Source organism: Gopherus flavomarginatus, chromosome 3 (assembly GCF_025201925.1).
Source record: "Gopherus flavomarginatus isolate rGopFla2 chromosome 3, rGopFla2.mat.asm, whole genome shotgun sequence".
Taxonomy (NCBI): Eukaryota; Metazoa; Chordata; order Testudines; family Testudinidae; genus Gopherus; species Gopherus flavomarginatus.
In genome coordinates, this window is record NC_066619.1 from 175,155,001 (window position 1) to 175,172,333 (window position 17,333).

At 41.1% G+C, this 17,333-nt stretch overlaps 1 protein-coding gene across 1 annotated transcript; it reads left to right on the forward strand.

Moving 5' to 3' along the window:
- Positions 1-1,051: 1,051 nt before the first annotated feature.
- On the forward strand, positions 1,052-16,135 carry LOC127046880 (radial spoke head protein 6 homolog A-like). Its single transcript, XM_050944497.1, has 6 exons — positions 1,052-1,837; positions 2,407-2,641; positions 4,378-5,121; positions 8,129-8,270; positions 15,163-15,280; positions 15,823-16,135. The coding sequence occupies exons 1-6, from the start codon at positions 1,158-1,160 to the stop codon at positions 16,055-16,057; spliced, it is 2,154 nt and encodes a 717-aa protein (XP_050800454.1). The 5' UTR covers positions 1,052-1,157; the 3' UTR covers positions 16,058-16,135.
- Positions 16,136-17,333: the final 1,198 nt, after the last annotated feature.

Here is a 17,333-nt window from a genome sequence, read left to right on the forward strand (position 1 = left end):
ATGCTGGTGTAGAGCTTCAAAATATTATTCTTCCTGTCCTTTGTACATACATTGATAAGCAGTGAAATAGTTAACAATGTTGACATTTAATGTATCATATTGATATCTTCAGTAGCACTATTAAAATGAATGGTGCAGTTCAAGTCTCTGCTAGAGATTCAGGGCTTTTTACATGAGAATCTTGCACTAGTTTAATTTAAGGTGTGCTTTTAAATCAGTTTACTTACACTGGTGCAGATCCCCTTTGGGCATACTTATTTTGGTTTAAACAAGTCTTCCCTCCCCCCCCCCCCCTTTTATCCTAAATCCAATTAGTGGTCAATTTAAGATAAACCTAAATAAGCCACTTCTGAAATGAAATATCTAAACAGGCATTTGCACCAGTTTAAATCAATTTAAAATTCAATTTAAGTAAAACTTGTGCAGTTTTGTCATGTAGCCCAGGCCTTTTTTTTAAATGAAATCTGAGGGTCTGAGGACAAACTGATAAGTCATTTCATGTCCTAAGGCTAGTCCTTTGTACTCCTCAGGAGGGCACAACCCACACTTTAGGAACCACTGTGCTAGGCAACTTGACAGGGATGAAATGGAAGGGATACAGCACAAGAGCAGAGAAGTGGAGCCGTGAAAGTGCTACTTGGCCACAGCTCCACAAACTGAGATTGTATGGACATGCCCCTATATATGCATTATTTGTCTGTAAACTTTTCAGATCTAGCTCTCCCCTTATTTTTGCCTTGTATTATCAAGACCACCCCTCCCCAAAGATACTCAGTACAGCTCGAAAAACAAAATAGGAACCCAAGACCACACACCCTAGCGAGCCCAGCAGGGGTGAAGCCCGCAAAGAAGCGTGGGGGACTCGCTTTACCGCTGGGATTCCCGCCCCTGCCATTACGCTCTCTTTGACAGCCAGCCCAGCAGGCTCGCTCTGGAGCTCGGTCCCCCGCCTAGCAGGGTCACGTGCTGCACGTGCGCCCAATCAAGTCAGCCTGGCAACTGAGTCGAGTTTACCTTGGCAACGCCCCGCCCGCGCCTCCTCTCTGGGGCTGGAAGCTGTTGCTCGGAGACAGGAGAAGCCGGGAGTCTAGGCGGCGGCGGGGCTCGGCGGGACCCTGGTGCTGAGGGACCGATAACCCCAGCCGGCAGCCAGAACCATGGCGGATCCCTCCGGAGAACCCCCGCCCGAGGCTCAGGCGTCCCCCCCCTCAGGGCAAAGCTCCGAGCAGCTAGGCCAGGGGCCCTACCAGCCCACCGAGCCCGGCCAGGAGTCCCCAGCTGCCCGGGGGCCGTACCAGCCCGGCCAGGGGCCGTACCAACCCTCCCAAACAGGACAATTTCCTTATGAACCTGGACAAGCCCCTTATCAACCTCGCCAGCCAGGCCAGGCTACCACACGGGGTCAAGCTCCCTATCAGCCTCACCAACCAGGACAACCTGCCTATGAAGCCCATCGAGTGGGACAAGGTCCTTATCAGCCCTTATCACAAGAGCTGAGACAAAGCATATATCAGCCACATGCACCAGGACAAGAACCCTACCAACCACTAGACCCGAGACAAAGCATATATCAGCCACATGCACCAGGACAAGACCCCTATCAGCCAGAGGAACCAAGAAGAAGCCTTTATCAGCAACAAGAACCTATGCTGGGTCCTTATCAGCCTTTTTTATCTGGACATGGTCCTTATCAACCACACGAACCGGGTTATGGGCTCTATCAGCCAGGATACAGTCCATATGAGGATGAAATACCTGATCCTGAACCTAGAGCACTGGCAATCCAGAATGCAAAGGCCTATCTAATGAAGAGCAGCACAAAGTCTGGCTTGAACTTGTGAGTGTGAAAAGAGGGAAATAACATGGGTAGGGGAAGGAGGAGGTATGTGTGGAGGGGACGGTAGTGTGAGTGGAGAGGACAAAGAGGTAAGCAGGTATAGGAGGGAAGGGGAAGCAATGCAGGGAGAATCAAGGACATAAGGGTTAATCCTTTTGTAGTAGTTATAGGTTCTGAGCAGCACTCAGGATCAGACCTACCAAAAGGAATTTAGAGGGATTAAAGGTAGATAGATCTGATTGAGAGTTTTAAATCCAGCTTCCAACTGTGAGTGGGGAAATGGTGGGAAAAGCTATAAATGGAAGATGAACATGTTATTAGACATACTACAAACAAGCTATTCCTTATGAATATTACCAGGTATATATCTCAGGCTTAATTTCCATAACACTCAGCTGACATTTTCAACATTAGAGCTAATTACTGTAGTGATGGCCCTGGAGGTCAGGAGTTATCCCAGGACATATGCCTTTATCTTCGACATGAGAAAAACCAACTCTGCTGAGAATTTAATAAAGTAGGGCAATAATATTCTTCCTTGGGGTTTTCATTCTCTTTTGATTTGACAGATATGATCATCTTGCTCAAATGCTGACCAAGATCTTGGATGAACGCCCTATAAATGCAGTAGACATCATTGAGAACATCAGTAAGGATGTGAAATGGGCTCAGTTCCAGAAAAAAATGGACACCCTCCGTGATGAGCATGAAATGCTTCCAACATTTGAGCTGGCAGAGAACTATAAGGCTCTGTTCCTCAAGGGGACAGGAGAGGGAGGAGATCAAGATCCAGAAGAGGAAATAGTGAGTGACTGTTGTAGAAACAGAGATTAAAGATGGAAAAGGCTTGAGGTTATCTTGCCCATCCCCTGGCAAATTAGGATTTTTCCCTACAGTATATTCCAATCTTCACTGCTTTGCCCCTTGCAATCTTAAATGATCCCTTCAGTGGGGCTTCCACCTCTTGTCCCTCTAGAAATGAGGGATGAAAAAGAAGAGTTACAGCATTCTCTTTTCCCTACATAATCTAGACTGACTAATTTGTTTGGCCTAAAATGAAATTCTTATGGGGATGCATGGGGAACAGGGTTAAGGGCAGTGTGTTCAGCCACTACTGCGGGACAAAGGATGGAGAATTTTTAACTCCGTTTTATTCCAGTTGCAGTTTTGGTCAGTGTCCCAGCTAGAAAAAAGTTATGGTGACATTTGGCCTAAAGAACTAAAGTGTAGAACTGAAAAGGTATTTTTCATATAAAAGCAGCAAGATACTTTTTGTGTCCCCTTACTTCTAATATGCTGAATGTTACGTTCCGAAATAGTTTTAAGAGAGCTCTGTGGTGAAAGGTAGAACCATTGGGTGGAGAAAGCAAATACCAGTTGTTTGGAGTTTACCTTCAGATCAAGTTAACATTATATGTACAAGTAAATCATTGCAACTGAACATTAAAGATAGAAAGACATTAAACCATCTTGTCCATGCTGTACCAGTCGTCTTCAGGTCAGTGATAGCTAAGAACAAAGTGGTAACATATCCTTGTAAGAAAAAGCAATGTATTTTGGAAGAAATTGCTTCATATCCTCAACCTAATTGGTTGATACTTAAAAGCTTGACTGTGTCAGAGAAATTCCACATAAACTAGTAATCACTCTACCAAACTATTCACCCTATAGTATACAACTTCCAGTCTATCTTTTTTTGCTCCACTATCTGATGTAAGTGTCTGGGAATGAGTCTCTGAATGGTAAAGGGGTAAAGATGGCAAAACATGGAGACTTTTGAGAAAGGCTTGCTGTTGCTTAACTGTGTTCCCATTGAAGCCAATGGAAGGTTTACCACCGATTTCAATGTGAGCAGAAGTACTCCAATGCTGAATGATTTTGAAAATACCACATGTAATATAGTCAAGCTTAAATAATGCATGCTTAGAATACCTCTATATCCAGGTGTACAAAACAGTGACTAATATTTGGGAGGGATTGCTGGCTATATATGGAATTTCTCTGGTTCTTTCAGGTTTTTGAAATCCAACCAAATTAGCTGAGTATGTAAAATGATTATTCTGTTCTTCCAAAATGCACCTGTCATGCACATGAGGAAATGCAACCTCACTGTCCTTGGTCATCGGTGGCCTCCCAACCAGTTAGTGGCATTGATATGCTAGTATATGTGTGCCATTACTGAGATCCCTTATATAGATTGCTCATACTGTCCACCTGTAACTAGTCTGATCCTGAATGTTTGAAGTAGTTAAGAGAGCACTGGGAGTTTGGAATCTTGGATTCTTTTCCAGACTCTGCTACCTGACAGCTGCATATTGTTTAAGCTCTCTGCCTTGATTTCTCCTTCTGTAAAATGGTATATTATTACCTTCCTCAGGGGATGTTGTGGGGCTTAGTTAATTAATGTTTATAAAGCACTTTGAAAGGATAAAAGACAATATATAAATGCTAAGTATTATTTTTAGTGGGTAATATACTTAACCTTTTAAAAATATCTTTTATTTATACCTCAGCTTTAACTTCGGCAATTTCTCCCCTAGACAGATAGCCCTCTACCCAATGTGATGGAGACAGCCTTCTATTTTGAACAGGCTGGAGTTGGCTTGAGCATGGATGAAAACTACCACATATTCCTAGCCCTCAAGCAGCTGGTCAGCATGCAGCCAATCCAGACATGTCGCTTCTGGGGCAAGATCTTGGGCTTGGAGATGAACTATATTGTGGCTGAAGTGGAGTACCGTGAGGGGGAAGAGGAGGAGGAGACAGAGGAGGAAGAAGTGATTGAGGAGGGGGGAAAAGAGGGGAGTGAGGAAGAAGATGAGGAGACAGAAGATGAGCCACCAAAGTCCACCTATAAGTCCCCACCAGTGGTCCCAAAAGAAGAAAACCGGACTGGCGCCAATAAGTTTATCTATTTTGTCTGTAATGAGCCAGGCAAACCCTGGGTGAAGTTACCTCCAGTGACACCAGTGCAAATTGTGGCTGCCAGGAAAATCAAGAAGTTCTTCACTGGAAGGCTGGATGCTCCTATTGTGAGCTATCCACCTTTCCCAGGGAATGAGGCCAATTATCTGCGTGCGCAGATCGCCCGGATCTCAGCAGGGACCCAGATCAGCCCACTGGGGTTCTACCAGTTTGGAGAGGAGGAAGGAGATGAAGAGGAGGAGGGGGGAGCAGGAAGAGACACATATGAAGAAAATCCTGACTTTGAGACCATTAGCGTGATGGAACTTGTGGATTCCCTTTCCAACTGGGTGCACCATGTACAGAATATTCTAATGCAGGTAATACTCTATGTAACCAGTACTGGTCTTGAAAACCAATTACATGTTACCAATGGTGTCTCAGAAAGTAAATGAAAATGTTCATCTGCCTAGGGTGAACTGTTCACCTCATTTGGGGCTGAGCTAGAATTGTCTCCTATAGCATATTGGCAGCAACTTTCTAGGTTTTTGGGGTTTTTTTTGCGGGGGGGTGGCAGTTGCATGCCTTCCTCAGGATAAATGTGCAGGAATAACCTGTTGGGATAAAGGAATATGTCCCTCAATAATCAATTTCCTGTAATTATATGGGGTTGAGCACTGGTGGACTTTGATCCTTTCTGGCTGGTTTCTGTTTCTCCAAAGGCCAGAGACAGTTTCTTTCCTGACTTGGCAATGACTAAGTATGCTTGACTAGCTAGAGTGCTAATACCAATGTAGGCTGTTCATAACTGTACATAAAGGGCACACTGTCAAATATTTTCTCCAGTTGAATTTTTGTTGTTTACACTGTAAGTACTGCCATTACAGAAGCTTGACAATAACACTTAACTCTGTTAATGTGGTCCCTTTGTTTCTTCCGAAGGAAAAGCTGTGTGTGACATGGCATTTATTTTCTTGTTAAAAGTTAGCATTAACGCTGTCAACGCAGGTCTGGGAAGAGTATTTGTTAACTTGGTCTTTCTTTGCTGGGTGACTGACTGCCCTCTAGCAGCACAACAATAATATTGTAGAGTCACACATTGAGTATTGGGGAATATTTTGTTTTTTATTTCTTGGCAACAGCATGATAGCTTTAAATATAAAATCAATAGATATTTAGAATCTTGAGGACATTTTGAATTGTTCCTTCTAACTGTTGGCCAGACGTAACAAGTAACTTATACAAAATAATGGACAGATTCATATATTCCAAGGCCAGAAGGTACTGTTCTGATCATCTAGTCAGACCCCCTGTATAACACAGATCATGGAATTTCCCAAAGTAATTCTTAGAGCATATGTTTTAGAAAAACATCCAGTCTTAATTTTAAAAGATTCCCCGTGATAGAGAATCCACCATGACCTTTGGTACATTTTTCCAATGGATAATTATCTTCACTGATAACAATTTACACCTTATTTCCAGTCTGAAGTAGTCTAGCTTCAACTTTCAGCCACTGCATTGTGTGATATATTTGCTATATTGAAGAACCCATTATCAAATATTTGTTACCCATGTAGTACTTATAGATTGATCAAGTCACCCCTTAACTTTCTATATGTTCACCTACATTGAGCTCCTTAAGTCTACCACTAAAAGGCATGTTTTCTAATCCTTAATGATTCTAGTGGTTCTTCTTTGAACCCGCTCCCATTTATCAACATCATTCTTGAACTGTCGACACAGTATTTCAGCAGCAGTGTCAAATACAGAGGTAAAACAACCTCTCTATTTTTGCTTGAGATTCCTCTGTTTATGCATCCAAAGTTTACATTAGCCCTTTTGGTGACAGTGTCACACGGGGAGCTTTTCTTCATCTGATTATCCACCATGACCCCCAAATCTTTTTCAGAGTCACTGCTTCCAAGGATCGTTTCTCTCATCCTGTAAGTATTTATTCCTTTTTCCTAGATGTATAAATTTACATTTAGTCATATTAAAATGGATATTGTTTGCTTGCTCCCAGCTCACCAAGCAATCTGAATTGTTCTTATCAGTGACCTGTCCTCTTCATTATTTGCCATTCCCCCAATTCTTGTGTCACATGCAAACTTTATCCATGATGATTTTATATTTTCTTCCAGGTCATTGATAAAAATGTTAAATGGTGTAGGGCCAAGAACCAATCCCCGCAGACCCCTGCTTGATGATGATTCCCTGTTGACAGTTACATTTTGTGACCTGTCAGTAAGCCAAATTTTAATCCATTTAATGTGTGCCATATTCATTTTGTATCATACAACTTTTTTAATCAAAATGTCATGCGGTACCAAGCCAAACTCCTTACGTTAATGTATTACATCAACACTATTACCTTTATTAACCAAACTTATAATCTTTTCAAAAAACATATCAAGTTAGTTTGACAGGATTTATTTTTCATAATCCTATGTTGATTTGCATTAATTACATTACCTTTTTGAATTCTTTATTAATCAAGTTCCACTTTATTAATCAATTCTGCCACTTGTATTCACAGTGGAATAGTACCATCTCAGTTGTCAGTATCAGCAACAAGGCCAAGGATTGAATGGACCAGGACAGAACCATCCTCTTATCCATAGAAAGTGGTCCCTCCTGGTCTGAGGCACTCTGGCAAAACAATATAGAGATACAGACATCATTGCTGCCTATGCTGTCTCTGCTCTATGAGGCCTGGACTGTAATTTGGACTACGTGCCTGTACAGGGGAGGATGGAGAAGTAAGACTTCTCCTTACACACTTGTGCAGGCTACCTGGACTTAGGTCTAGAAATGCAGGAGTAAGTGGGTGCTATGTGCCTGCTTACTTCATGCCCCTACAGGGAGGGATGGGTGATACAGCACAGGGGTATAGGCCAGCAGCACATTATTACCCCTTCACTGATGGAAGAAGCAGGGGGCAAATTGTGCCTCAGAGGTGTGTCTTTGAGGCACAGTGCCTCCTAAAGAAGCCCCTGGAGTGGTGAAGCCCTTGTTGGGCTCTGGCTACCAACACCATCTCGCTATGAATTAATATAGGATTTTAGTCTTTTGGTTTAAATCCAAAATCTTTCAGGAACACTAAGTGCATCTTTATAAAAAATTGAGAACTCTAAATCAGATTGAAATCTGATGACTGAGGTATAAGGCAATGAATTCTGAAGTAGCTATTTGAATAAGAGATGCCTGGAGAACTCTGCCAAGTATAATTGTATATCATCTATTTATCTGTTTTTCTTTTTATATACCACCCATCACCATGGTGTTTGGGCACCTTAGTTCTTCTGAACTGAATGTTTTAACTCACATCACAGTATTTCAGAGATTGCTGCACCTGCTTTATAACTCTTGGTACGTCGGTTGTAGGGCCGCTGTTCCTGGATTAACCCCTCTCAAAAGTCAGAGGAAGAAGAAGAAGAAGGTGAGGAGGAAGAAAAAGCAGAAGAGCCAGATGAACCACAGCCAGAAGTGGGACCCCCTCTTCTGACTCCACTCTCTGAAGATGCAGGTACAGGCCACTCAGACTTCTTTGAATAATTGATCTTTTTTTACAGTGAACATCCATCTAGAGTTTTTAGCAGCTATCTAATAAACATTCTAGAGTTGTGGGTGCCCAAGGCAGCATGGGGGGTAGCTTGGGATTGTGAGATAATCACATTAACTATGTTTCTGCTAACATGATCAACAGGGAAAAAGGTAACAATGCTGAGTTAACAGCTCCACTAGAGTCATACAATTTAAAGCCAGAAGGGATCACTAGTCGTCCCTCTTTTATATCAGAGGGCACCAACCCCAGCCAGGACTCACATACTAAACCCAACATCTGAAATGCGACCAACATATTGTAACCTACAGGAGGCGAGACTGTTATGTGCCACAGGCAGACACTAGAAGGGACCAATGGCAGGAAAATGATTAAGTGAGATATATCCAGATAATCCTGGCAAGTGACCCACACACACATGCTAGCAAAAAACTCCCGAGGTCATGGTCAATCTGATCTGAAAATTTGTTCCTGACCCCACGTATGGCAATCAGCTGGACCCTGAGCATGTGAGCAAGAACCAGCCAGGCCAGCACCTGAGAGAGAGAATGCTCAGTGCCACCCTACCCAATGTCACATCTCCAGCTGTGGCCATCCCTGATACTTCAGAGAAAGGAGATAAAAAAACCTCTCAAAATACTCTGAATGGGAGAATCCCTTTTGACTAGGTCTGTTGAGCGATTAAAAAAATTAATTGGGATTAATCGCACTGTTAAACAATAATAGAATACCATTTAAATATTTTTGGATATTTCCTACATTTTCAAATATATTGATTTCAATTACAACACAGAATGCAAAGTCTACAGTGCTCATATTATTTTATTTTTATTAGAAATATTTACACTGTAAAAAAACAAAAGAAATTGTATTTTTCAATTCACCTAATACAAGTACTGCAGTGCAATCTCCTTATCATGAAAGTTGAACTTACCAATGTAGAATTATGTAAAAAAATACTGGATTCAAACATAAAACAATGTAAAATTTTAGAGCCTGCAAGTCCACTCAGTTCTACTTCTTGTTCAGCCAATCACTCAGACAAACAAATTTGGTTACATTTCCAGGACATAATGCTGCCCGCTTCATGTTTACAATATCACCTGAAAGTGAAAAGAGGCTTTTGCATGGCACTGTTGTAGCCAGCGTCACAAGATATTTACCTACCAGATGCGATAAAGATTCATATGTCCCTTCATGCTTCAACCACCATTCCAGAGGACGTGTCCATACTGATGATGGGTTCTGCTCGATAACAATCCAAAGCAGTGCAGACTGACACATGTTCATTTTTATTATCTGAGTCAGATGCCTTCAGCAAAAGGTTGATTTTCTTTTTTGGTAGTTCGGGTTCTGTAGTTTCCGCATTGGAGTGTTGCTCGTTTAAGACTCTGGAAAGCATGCTCCACACCTCATCCCTCTCAGATTTTGGAAGGCACTTCACATTCTTAAACCTTGGGCTGAGTGCTGTAGCTCTCAAATCTCACATTGGTACCTTCTTTGCAATTTGTGAAAGTGTTCATTTTAAGAAATGAACAAGAAATGAAATGTTCATTTTAAGAAATGAACAACATGTGCTGGGTTATCATCCAAGACTGCTATAACATGAAATATATGGCAGAGTGCAGGTAAAACAGTGCAGAATACATCCAGTTCTCCCCCAAGGAGTTCAGACACAAATGTAATTAATGCATTTTTTTTTTAACAAGCATCATCAGGATGGAAGCATGTCCTCTGGAATGGTGGCCAAAGCATGAAGGGGCATACGAATGTTTAGCATATCTGGCACATAAATACCTTGCAATGTCAGCAACAAAAGTGCCATGCAAATGCCCCACTTTCTGGTGACGTAAATAAGAGGGCAGCATTATCTCCTGTAAATGTAAATGCAGCATTATCTCCTGTAAATGTCAGCATTATCTCCTGACTTGTTTATCTTAGCGATTGGCTGAACAAGAAGTAGGTCTGAGTGGACTTGTAGGCTCTGAAGTTTTACATGGTTTTGTTTTTGCAGTTATGTAACAAAAATAATCTACATTTGTAAGTTTCACTTTCACTACAGAGATTGCACTACAGTACTTGTATGAGGTGAATTGAAAAAGACTATTTCTTTTTATTATCATTTTTACAGTGCAAATATTTGTAATAAAAATAATATAACTTTTATTTCAACTACAACACAGAATACAATAAATATGAAAATGTAGAACATCCAAAATATTTAATAAATTTTAATTAGTATTCTGTTGTTTAACAGTGTGATTTAAAATTGCAATTAATCTCAATTAATTTTTTTTAATTCTGATTAATTTTTTGAGTTAATCATGTGAGTTAACTGCAATTAATTGACAGCCCTACTTTTGACCTTTATCACCACTTCCTGATGCGCTCTTTTCAGGGGTCTCTTCTGCTTCTGACTGGCCCCCCTTAGTTTGCCCTGAGTCACCCTCTAACTGAGTCTAGCAGTCTTCTTCAGTCTCTTGACTGTGTTTGTGGAGGCAGCCTGGTGCAGAGGCATTACCCCTCTGCTGCCCCAGGGCCCTTTGCCTCCTCTTCCTTCTCTGTACTCTCCCCTTCATAGCCATCCTTGTTTCTTCTATGGGCTGCAGCTGTGGGTGCCTGCCTCCATGATTGGAAGCCATGGCAACTGCATGGGATGTGGTCAAGCTGCTTGCCTGTAAACCTGAGAGGTTCTTCTCCCCCTTCTGTGTATGCTTAGTGTGGAGTTCATATACCCCATTTCACTCCTGCTTTAGGAACAAAAGACATAAACTGAAAGTGAGTCCCAGGGCTCTGAGCCCTACCATTACATGCAACCCTGTCATACAACTGCATTCATAAATTTGCCCAGCTCTCCCTTAAAGCTAATTAAATTGTTTGCCCCCACAACTCCTATTCAGAAGTTGTTCCAGAATCTCACATCTCTGATGGCTAGAAATCTTATAATTTCTTGCCTGAATTTGTCTATGGCTAGTTTATATCGCTATGTTCTTGTGCCAGCATTGTCCTTTAGCTTAAATAGATCATCACCCTTCCTGGTATTTACCCCCCCCCTAATTTATTTGCAGAGAGCAATCATTATCAGCCTTCTTTAACCTAGACTTAAAAAACCAAGCTCTTCCAGTCTCATAAAATAGGCCTTCAATTCCCCTGATCATTCTAGTAGCTCTTCTCTGCACCTGTTCCAGTTTACATTCAGCTTTCTTAGCATGGGTCATCAGAACTGTAAACAGATTTCCAAGTGAGATCTTACCATTGCCTTGTACAATGCCATTAATACTTTTCTATCTCTGCAGGAATTACCTGGCCTAATATATTCTAGGATCGCATTTGTGTTTCTCACAGCCGCATTAACTCATAGTCATCCTGTGAATGGCCCACACACTCAAGTCTCTCTCCTCCTCTGAGCCCCCAGCTTGTAGCAGAAATCCTTATTATTAGACCATACATGCATGATCTTACACCTTATATTATTGAATTCCATCCCATTTCTGTTACACTAGTCTTCAAGGTCATCCAGATCTTCCTGTATAATATTCTGATCCTCTTCTGTATTGACAGTGCTTCCCAACTCTGTATCGTGAGCAGATTTCATTAGCACACTCCTACTTTTTGTGCCAAGATCATTAATAAAAATGTTGAATAAGATTGGTCCAGAGACCGATCCTTGAGGAACTCTGCTAGTAACCTCCCTCCAATCCAGTAATTCACTTTGCATCCCAACCCGTTGCCTTCTTCCCTTTAGCTAATTCCTTATCCAATTTACAATGCTTTACTGATCCCCCTCTTCCCTAATTTAACCAATAATTTCCCATATGGTACTGTGTCAAATGTTTTACTGAAGTCCAAGTATATTAGATCTACTGCACTTCCCTTATCTAAAAAAAAATGTTTTTTTGTTGTTTTCTGAAAGAAGGAAATCAAGATAGTCTGGAATGATCTACCCTTGGTAAACCCATTGTAACAGGATCCCCGAGGTGCAGCTTGGGACTATAGGACCACTGTACCCCCTTAGCTCTCCAGCCTGTGCTGTCTCTCACAATGTGTTGCTGGTGATAAACAGCAAACTCCTCTAGGAACTGTTATCGCTCAGCACAACTGCACGTGGAGCCCCATACCCAGCTAGATTGCATGAATGCTCCCAGAGCCGCTCATGAATCACACAGTGAAAGGCACCAGCCAAATCCCCCCAACTCCCAGCCTTATACCTCAGGAATATACCAACTGGCACTGCTCAAGACCCTTTCCTGAGCAATGCAAGTTTATTAATTGGCTCACCACTTCATCAATGGAAAATGGATATACACCAGACTTTGTAAACCTGAGCAGAATTACCAAATACTTCAGGCAAACTCACTGGTAAAGATAAACAGTAAAAAAAAGTTTATTGATTACAAAAGAGAGATTTTAAGTTATTATAAGTGATTGGCAAAAAGTCAGAGTTAGTTACCAAAAGAAAAGAAAATATAAGCACGCAGTCTAAACTCTCAACCCTGTAGACTGGGCAACACCTATATTAAGCAGTTTTTCTCACCCCACTGGATATTTCAGTACATCGTACACAGGTTTTACCCTTGAAACCTGGGCCAATCTCCTCTGTTTTGAGTTTTCAGTCTTCTGAGCATCCTTGTTGCTTGCGGCACAGGTCGGGGAAGGAGAAAAGGCCAAACATGGGGCCCCTGTGTTCTGTTTTATATCCTTAGTCCATGTGCTTGGAGAAACAAGTCCAGGCATGTCTGGTGGGCATTGCTGAGTCACCAGGCAAGGTTGAGCAATTCTCCTGGTATGGCCTTAAGCAGGTGAGTCTTTGAATTGCAGCTGCCTTGCTGGACAGTGGCTGTTGATGGTTGTTGGACACTGACCCAGGCACTGGTCATCCCCCTGGTTATTGTCTTTGGGGAGCTAGTATCTGGACGCTTCCCAGCTTACAGTATGTTTTAGTGACAACCATACAACACAATCTCATAACTTCATATGCACTAATGATATACATATTTAGATAGAACAATGACTTTCGGCAGATCATAGCCTTTCCTCACTTGGCCTGCTTTATATGCAATATCACAATCATATACAAATGATGACTGTGGGGTTTACAGGGTGCTGCCTTGGGCTGTAGAGTGTCAGACCCATATTACACTACATCCCCTTTATCATATACGTCTGTGAATTTAATTATCCTTTCATTCACATATTTATACTAAAACTTTGCTTACTATTGAGATTAGACTAACAGGTCTGTAATTTCATGGATCACTTTTTTTTCCCTTTCTTAAATATAGATACGTAGTTAGCTGTTCTCCAGTCATGTGGTACTACCCCCAAATATATAGATATTTTAAAAGACCTTCCCTTCCAGAATAGCAATCTCATGTGCCAGTTCTTTTAGTATTCTAGGATAGGGGTTGGCAACCTTTCAGAAGTGCTGTGCCGAGTCTTCATTTATTCACTCTGATTTAAGGTTTTGCATGCCAGTAATACATTTTAACGTTCTTAGAAGGTCTCTTTCTATAACTCTATAATATTTAACTAAACTATTGTTGTATGTAAAGTAAATAAGGTTTTTAAAATGTTTAAGAAGCTTCATTTAAAATTAAATAAAATGCAGAGCCCCCCGGACCAGTGGCCAGGACCCAGGCAGTGTGAGTGCCCCTGAAAATTAGCTCGCGTGCCGTGTTCGGCACCCGTGCCATAGGTTGCGTACCCCCGTTTTAGGATGAAAATTTTCCTGTCACCTCAATTTGAGTGCATTTAGATCTTAAAGTTTTTCTTCCACCTCAGATGTGGTAATTTCCATTTCGAGACAGTCCTTTCCATCAGCCTTACTCCCTTCATGCACACATTCTGTGTTATTATTGTTACTAAAAGCTGAGGCAAAGTATTCATTTAGTTTTTGGGCCGTATTTGGACTGTCTTTAATCTCCTTTCCATCCACCCGGCATAGCGGCCAAACGTCATCCTTCCTTATTCTTTTTATTTATATAACTAAAAAACCTCTTATTTGTTTTAATTTCCTTGGAAAGAGCTAATTCAGCTTGACTTTTAGAAATTCTCACTTTATTCCTACATTTTCTAACCTCCATGATGTAGCTTCCATGGCATATCAAGCTCTTTTTCCATTCTCTATAGACTCCCTACTTACTCCTAATAACCTTTTTGAGGTGGCTCTTCATCAACTTGAGTCAGATAGTTTTTGTAAAGTTAATTTGAAGAAATTCCAAGCTTCCTCCACACTGAGAGGAAAGGGGGAATTTCACCTCTCAGAGCTACTGTCTCAGGTTCTCTGCAGGTTCAGGAAGACAACACTACATCAGTTACATTGAGTTGATGTTTTTGTCATTATCTTATGCTAGAAAAAAAATTACAGAAAAGTTTCGATCCTAGAGCACAATACTGCAGCAAGTACTGCATACAACCACTCCGTTCTTAGTTTAAGGTCATATCTTTGTATTATTGGGATCTGGGTCTCCCAAATTTATAAGTATGTGGTCCACAGTGTTCTTTGCCTGGGGAACTGGTATTTAATTAAGTACCACTGAATTTCAGGAGCTGTGTGTGTAACCTTCTTTTCTCCTGTTCTTCTTACTACACCCTTGAATTAATAACTCTGTGACTATCAACCAGTGACTCCACACCAGACTTTAGATTACAAGGCTTCCACAATATTTAAAGTTCTTGCTCCTTGTCTATCAGCTCCTTTAACATCCATTTTGAAATCCCTTTTTAGAATACATCAATTGCTTGGGTTTTGAGAACAACTGTATAGAGACAAAATCCTGTCCTGTACCTAACTACCAGATATTTCATAGATGTTCATAAGTCAGATCATTCACGTGTGTGTTGGGTTTTTTGGCAGAAATTCAGAACATCCCTCCTTGGACATCTCAGTTATCCACAAACCTGGTTCCTCAATATGCCATTGCAGTCCTTCAGTCCAACCTCTGGCCTGGAGCGTACTCCTATGCTATCGGCAAGTAGGTAGCTCTTACTTATATAGCTAGACTGGTTAACCTTAGTATCTTAAAGTATTCACTCCTATTCCATCTTAAACTAGTTAATCACAAAAACTTATTTAATTCATTCAGTTTAAATGTTTTGTTTTGGTGATTTTTAATCCACTGACTTTACTCACTACTAAAATGTAGCTACCTTGGGAGTTGATCACGGAGGCCATTTAACAGTGCACAGCAATAATAACAATAATTTAGGGCAAGAAGTGAAGAATACCATCTTCACTGACACTGTAGTTGAAATCAGATTTATAGAATGTAATTATCCAATTAGTATTTGGCCAAGATTTCAGGCTTAGCACCCCTATTCTTGCAAAAAAAGTGCCATGGGATCTTTAATAGCCACATGACACATTCATCATTATTTACATTAGTTAAGTGCAGATGCCATTATTGAATATGCTAGCTATAGAAAATATGTCCCAAGTGGGGAAGCCTAAGAATAGGCAGAGCCCTAAAGATTTTTTTTTTGCCAGGAAGTTGTGTGATCTTGCTTTTTCTCTCAGGAAATTTGATAACATCTATCTGGGCTGGGGTCACAAATACAGTCCAGATAACTACTCACCCTCGATGCCCCCACCGGTGCAGATAGAGTACCCTAGTGGGCCAGAAATCACTGAAATGAATGATCCTACTGTGGAAGAGGAGCAGGCACTCAAGGCTGCACAGGAAGAAGCTTTGGCTGCAGCTGAGGAAATGGATGAGATGGAGGAAGAAGAAGATGAAGATGAGGATGATTAAAATGCTACAAGAATCAGATTTGTATAATAGTTTTTCTAAAAAATATAATAGTTTTAATACATTTAGTATAATAACGAAGCCAATCTAAAAATAAATGTTTCTTTAAAATAGATGCATTTGTTTTTTCTTCTCTTGTAGACTCTCCTTATTTTAAATAAATATGTTGATGTTAGAAAAGTGTCTTCACTAATGATATTAAGGCTGGCAGCATGGACTCTGTGGCAGAGCATATAGTTGAGGATTCAACGGGATTAAATTGCTGCCCTTGTTAATAATCCTTTGTTTAAAATGGTAGTGGAAACCTTTGCCATTTTCTGTTAGAAAGCCCTCACCTAGACTGGTATTTTCAATCCACTTCCTAATAGACAAATTCTCATCCTCATATTCTACCACTATTCTCGTACCTGAAGTCGACGTATCTTAGATCGAATTAAAATTACTTACTTTGCGTCCTCACGGCACGTCACGGCTCCCCGTCAACTCTGCTTCTGCCTCTCGCCGAGCTGGAGTTTAGCAGGCGATGGGAGAGCGATCAGAGATCGATATATCGTGTCTACACTACATGCGATAAATTGATCCCCGATAGATCAGTCGCTACCCGCCAATCTGATAGGTAGTGTAGACGTACCCTTAGAGATGAACAAATTTATTTAGGCATAAACTTTCATGGGTTTTAGCCCACAAAAGCTTATGCCCAAATAAATTTGTTAGTCTCTAAAGTGCCACAAGGACTCCTCATTCTTTTCAATCATTTTTGTCACTCTTCTCTGGACTCTCTCCAATTTGTCCACATCTTTCCTGAAATGTGGCATCCAGAACTAGACAGAATAGTCTAGTTGAGGCCTAATCAGCACGGAGTTGAGCGGAAGAATTACTTCCTGTGTCTTGCTTACAACACTCCTGCTAATGCAGCCCAGAATGATGTTCCCTTTTTTTGCAACAGTGTTACACCGTTGACTCATATTTAGCTTATGATCCACTATGACCCCCAGATACCTTTCTACAGTACTCCTTCCTAGGCAGTCATTTCCCATTTTGTATGTATGCAACTGATTGTTCCTTCCTAAGTGGAGTATTTTGCATTTGACCTTATTGAATTTCATCCTATTTACTTCAGACCATTTCTCCAGTTTGTCCAGATCATTCCAAAGCACTTGCAACCTCTCCCAGCTTGGTATCATCTGCAAACTTTGTAAGTGTACTCTCTGTACGATTATCTAAATCATTGATGAAGATATTGAATAGAACTGGACCCAGAACTGATCCCTGCGGATTG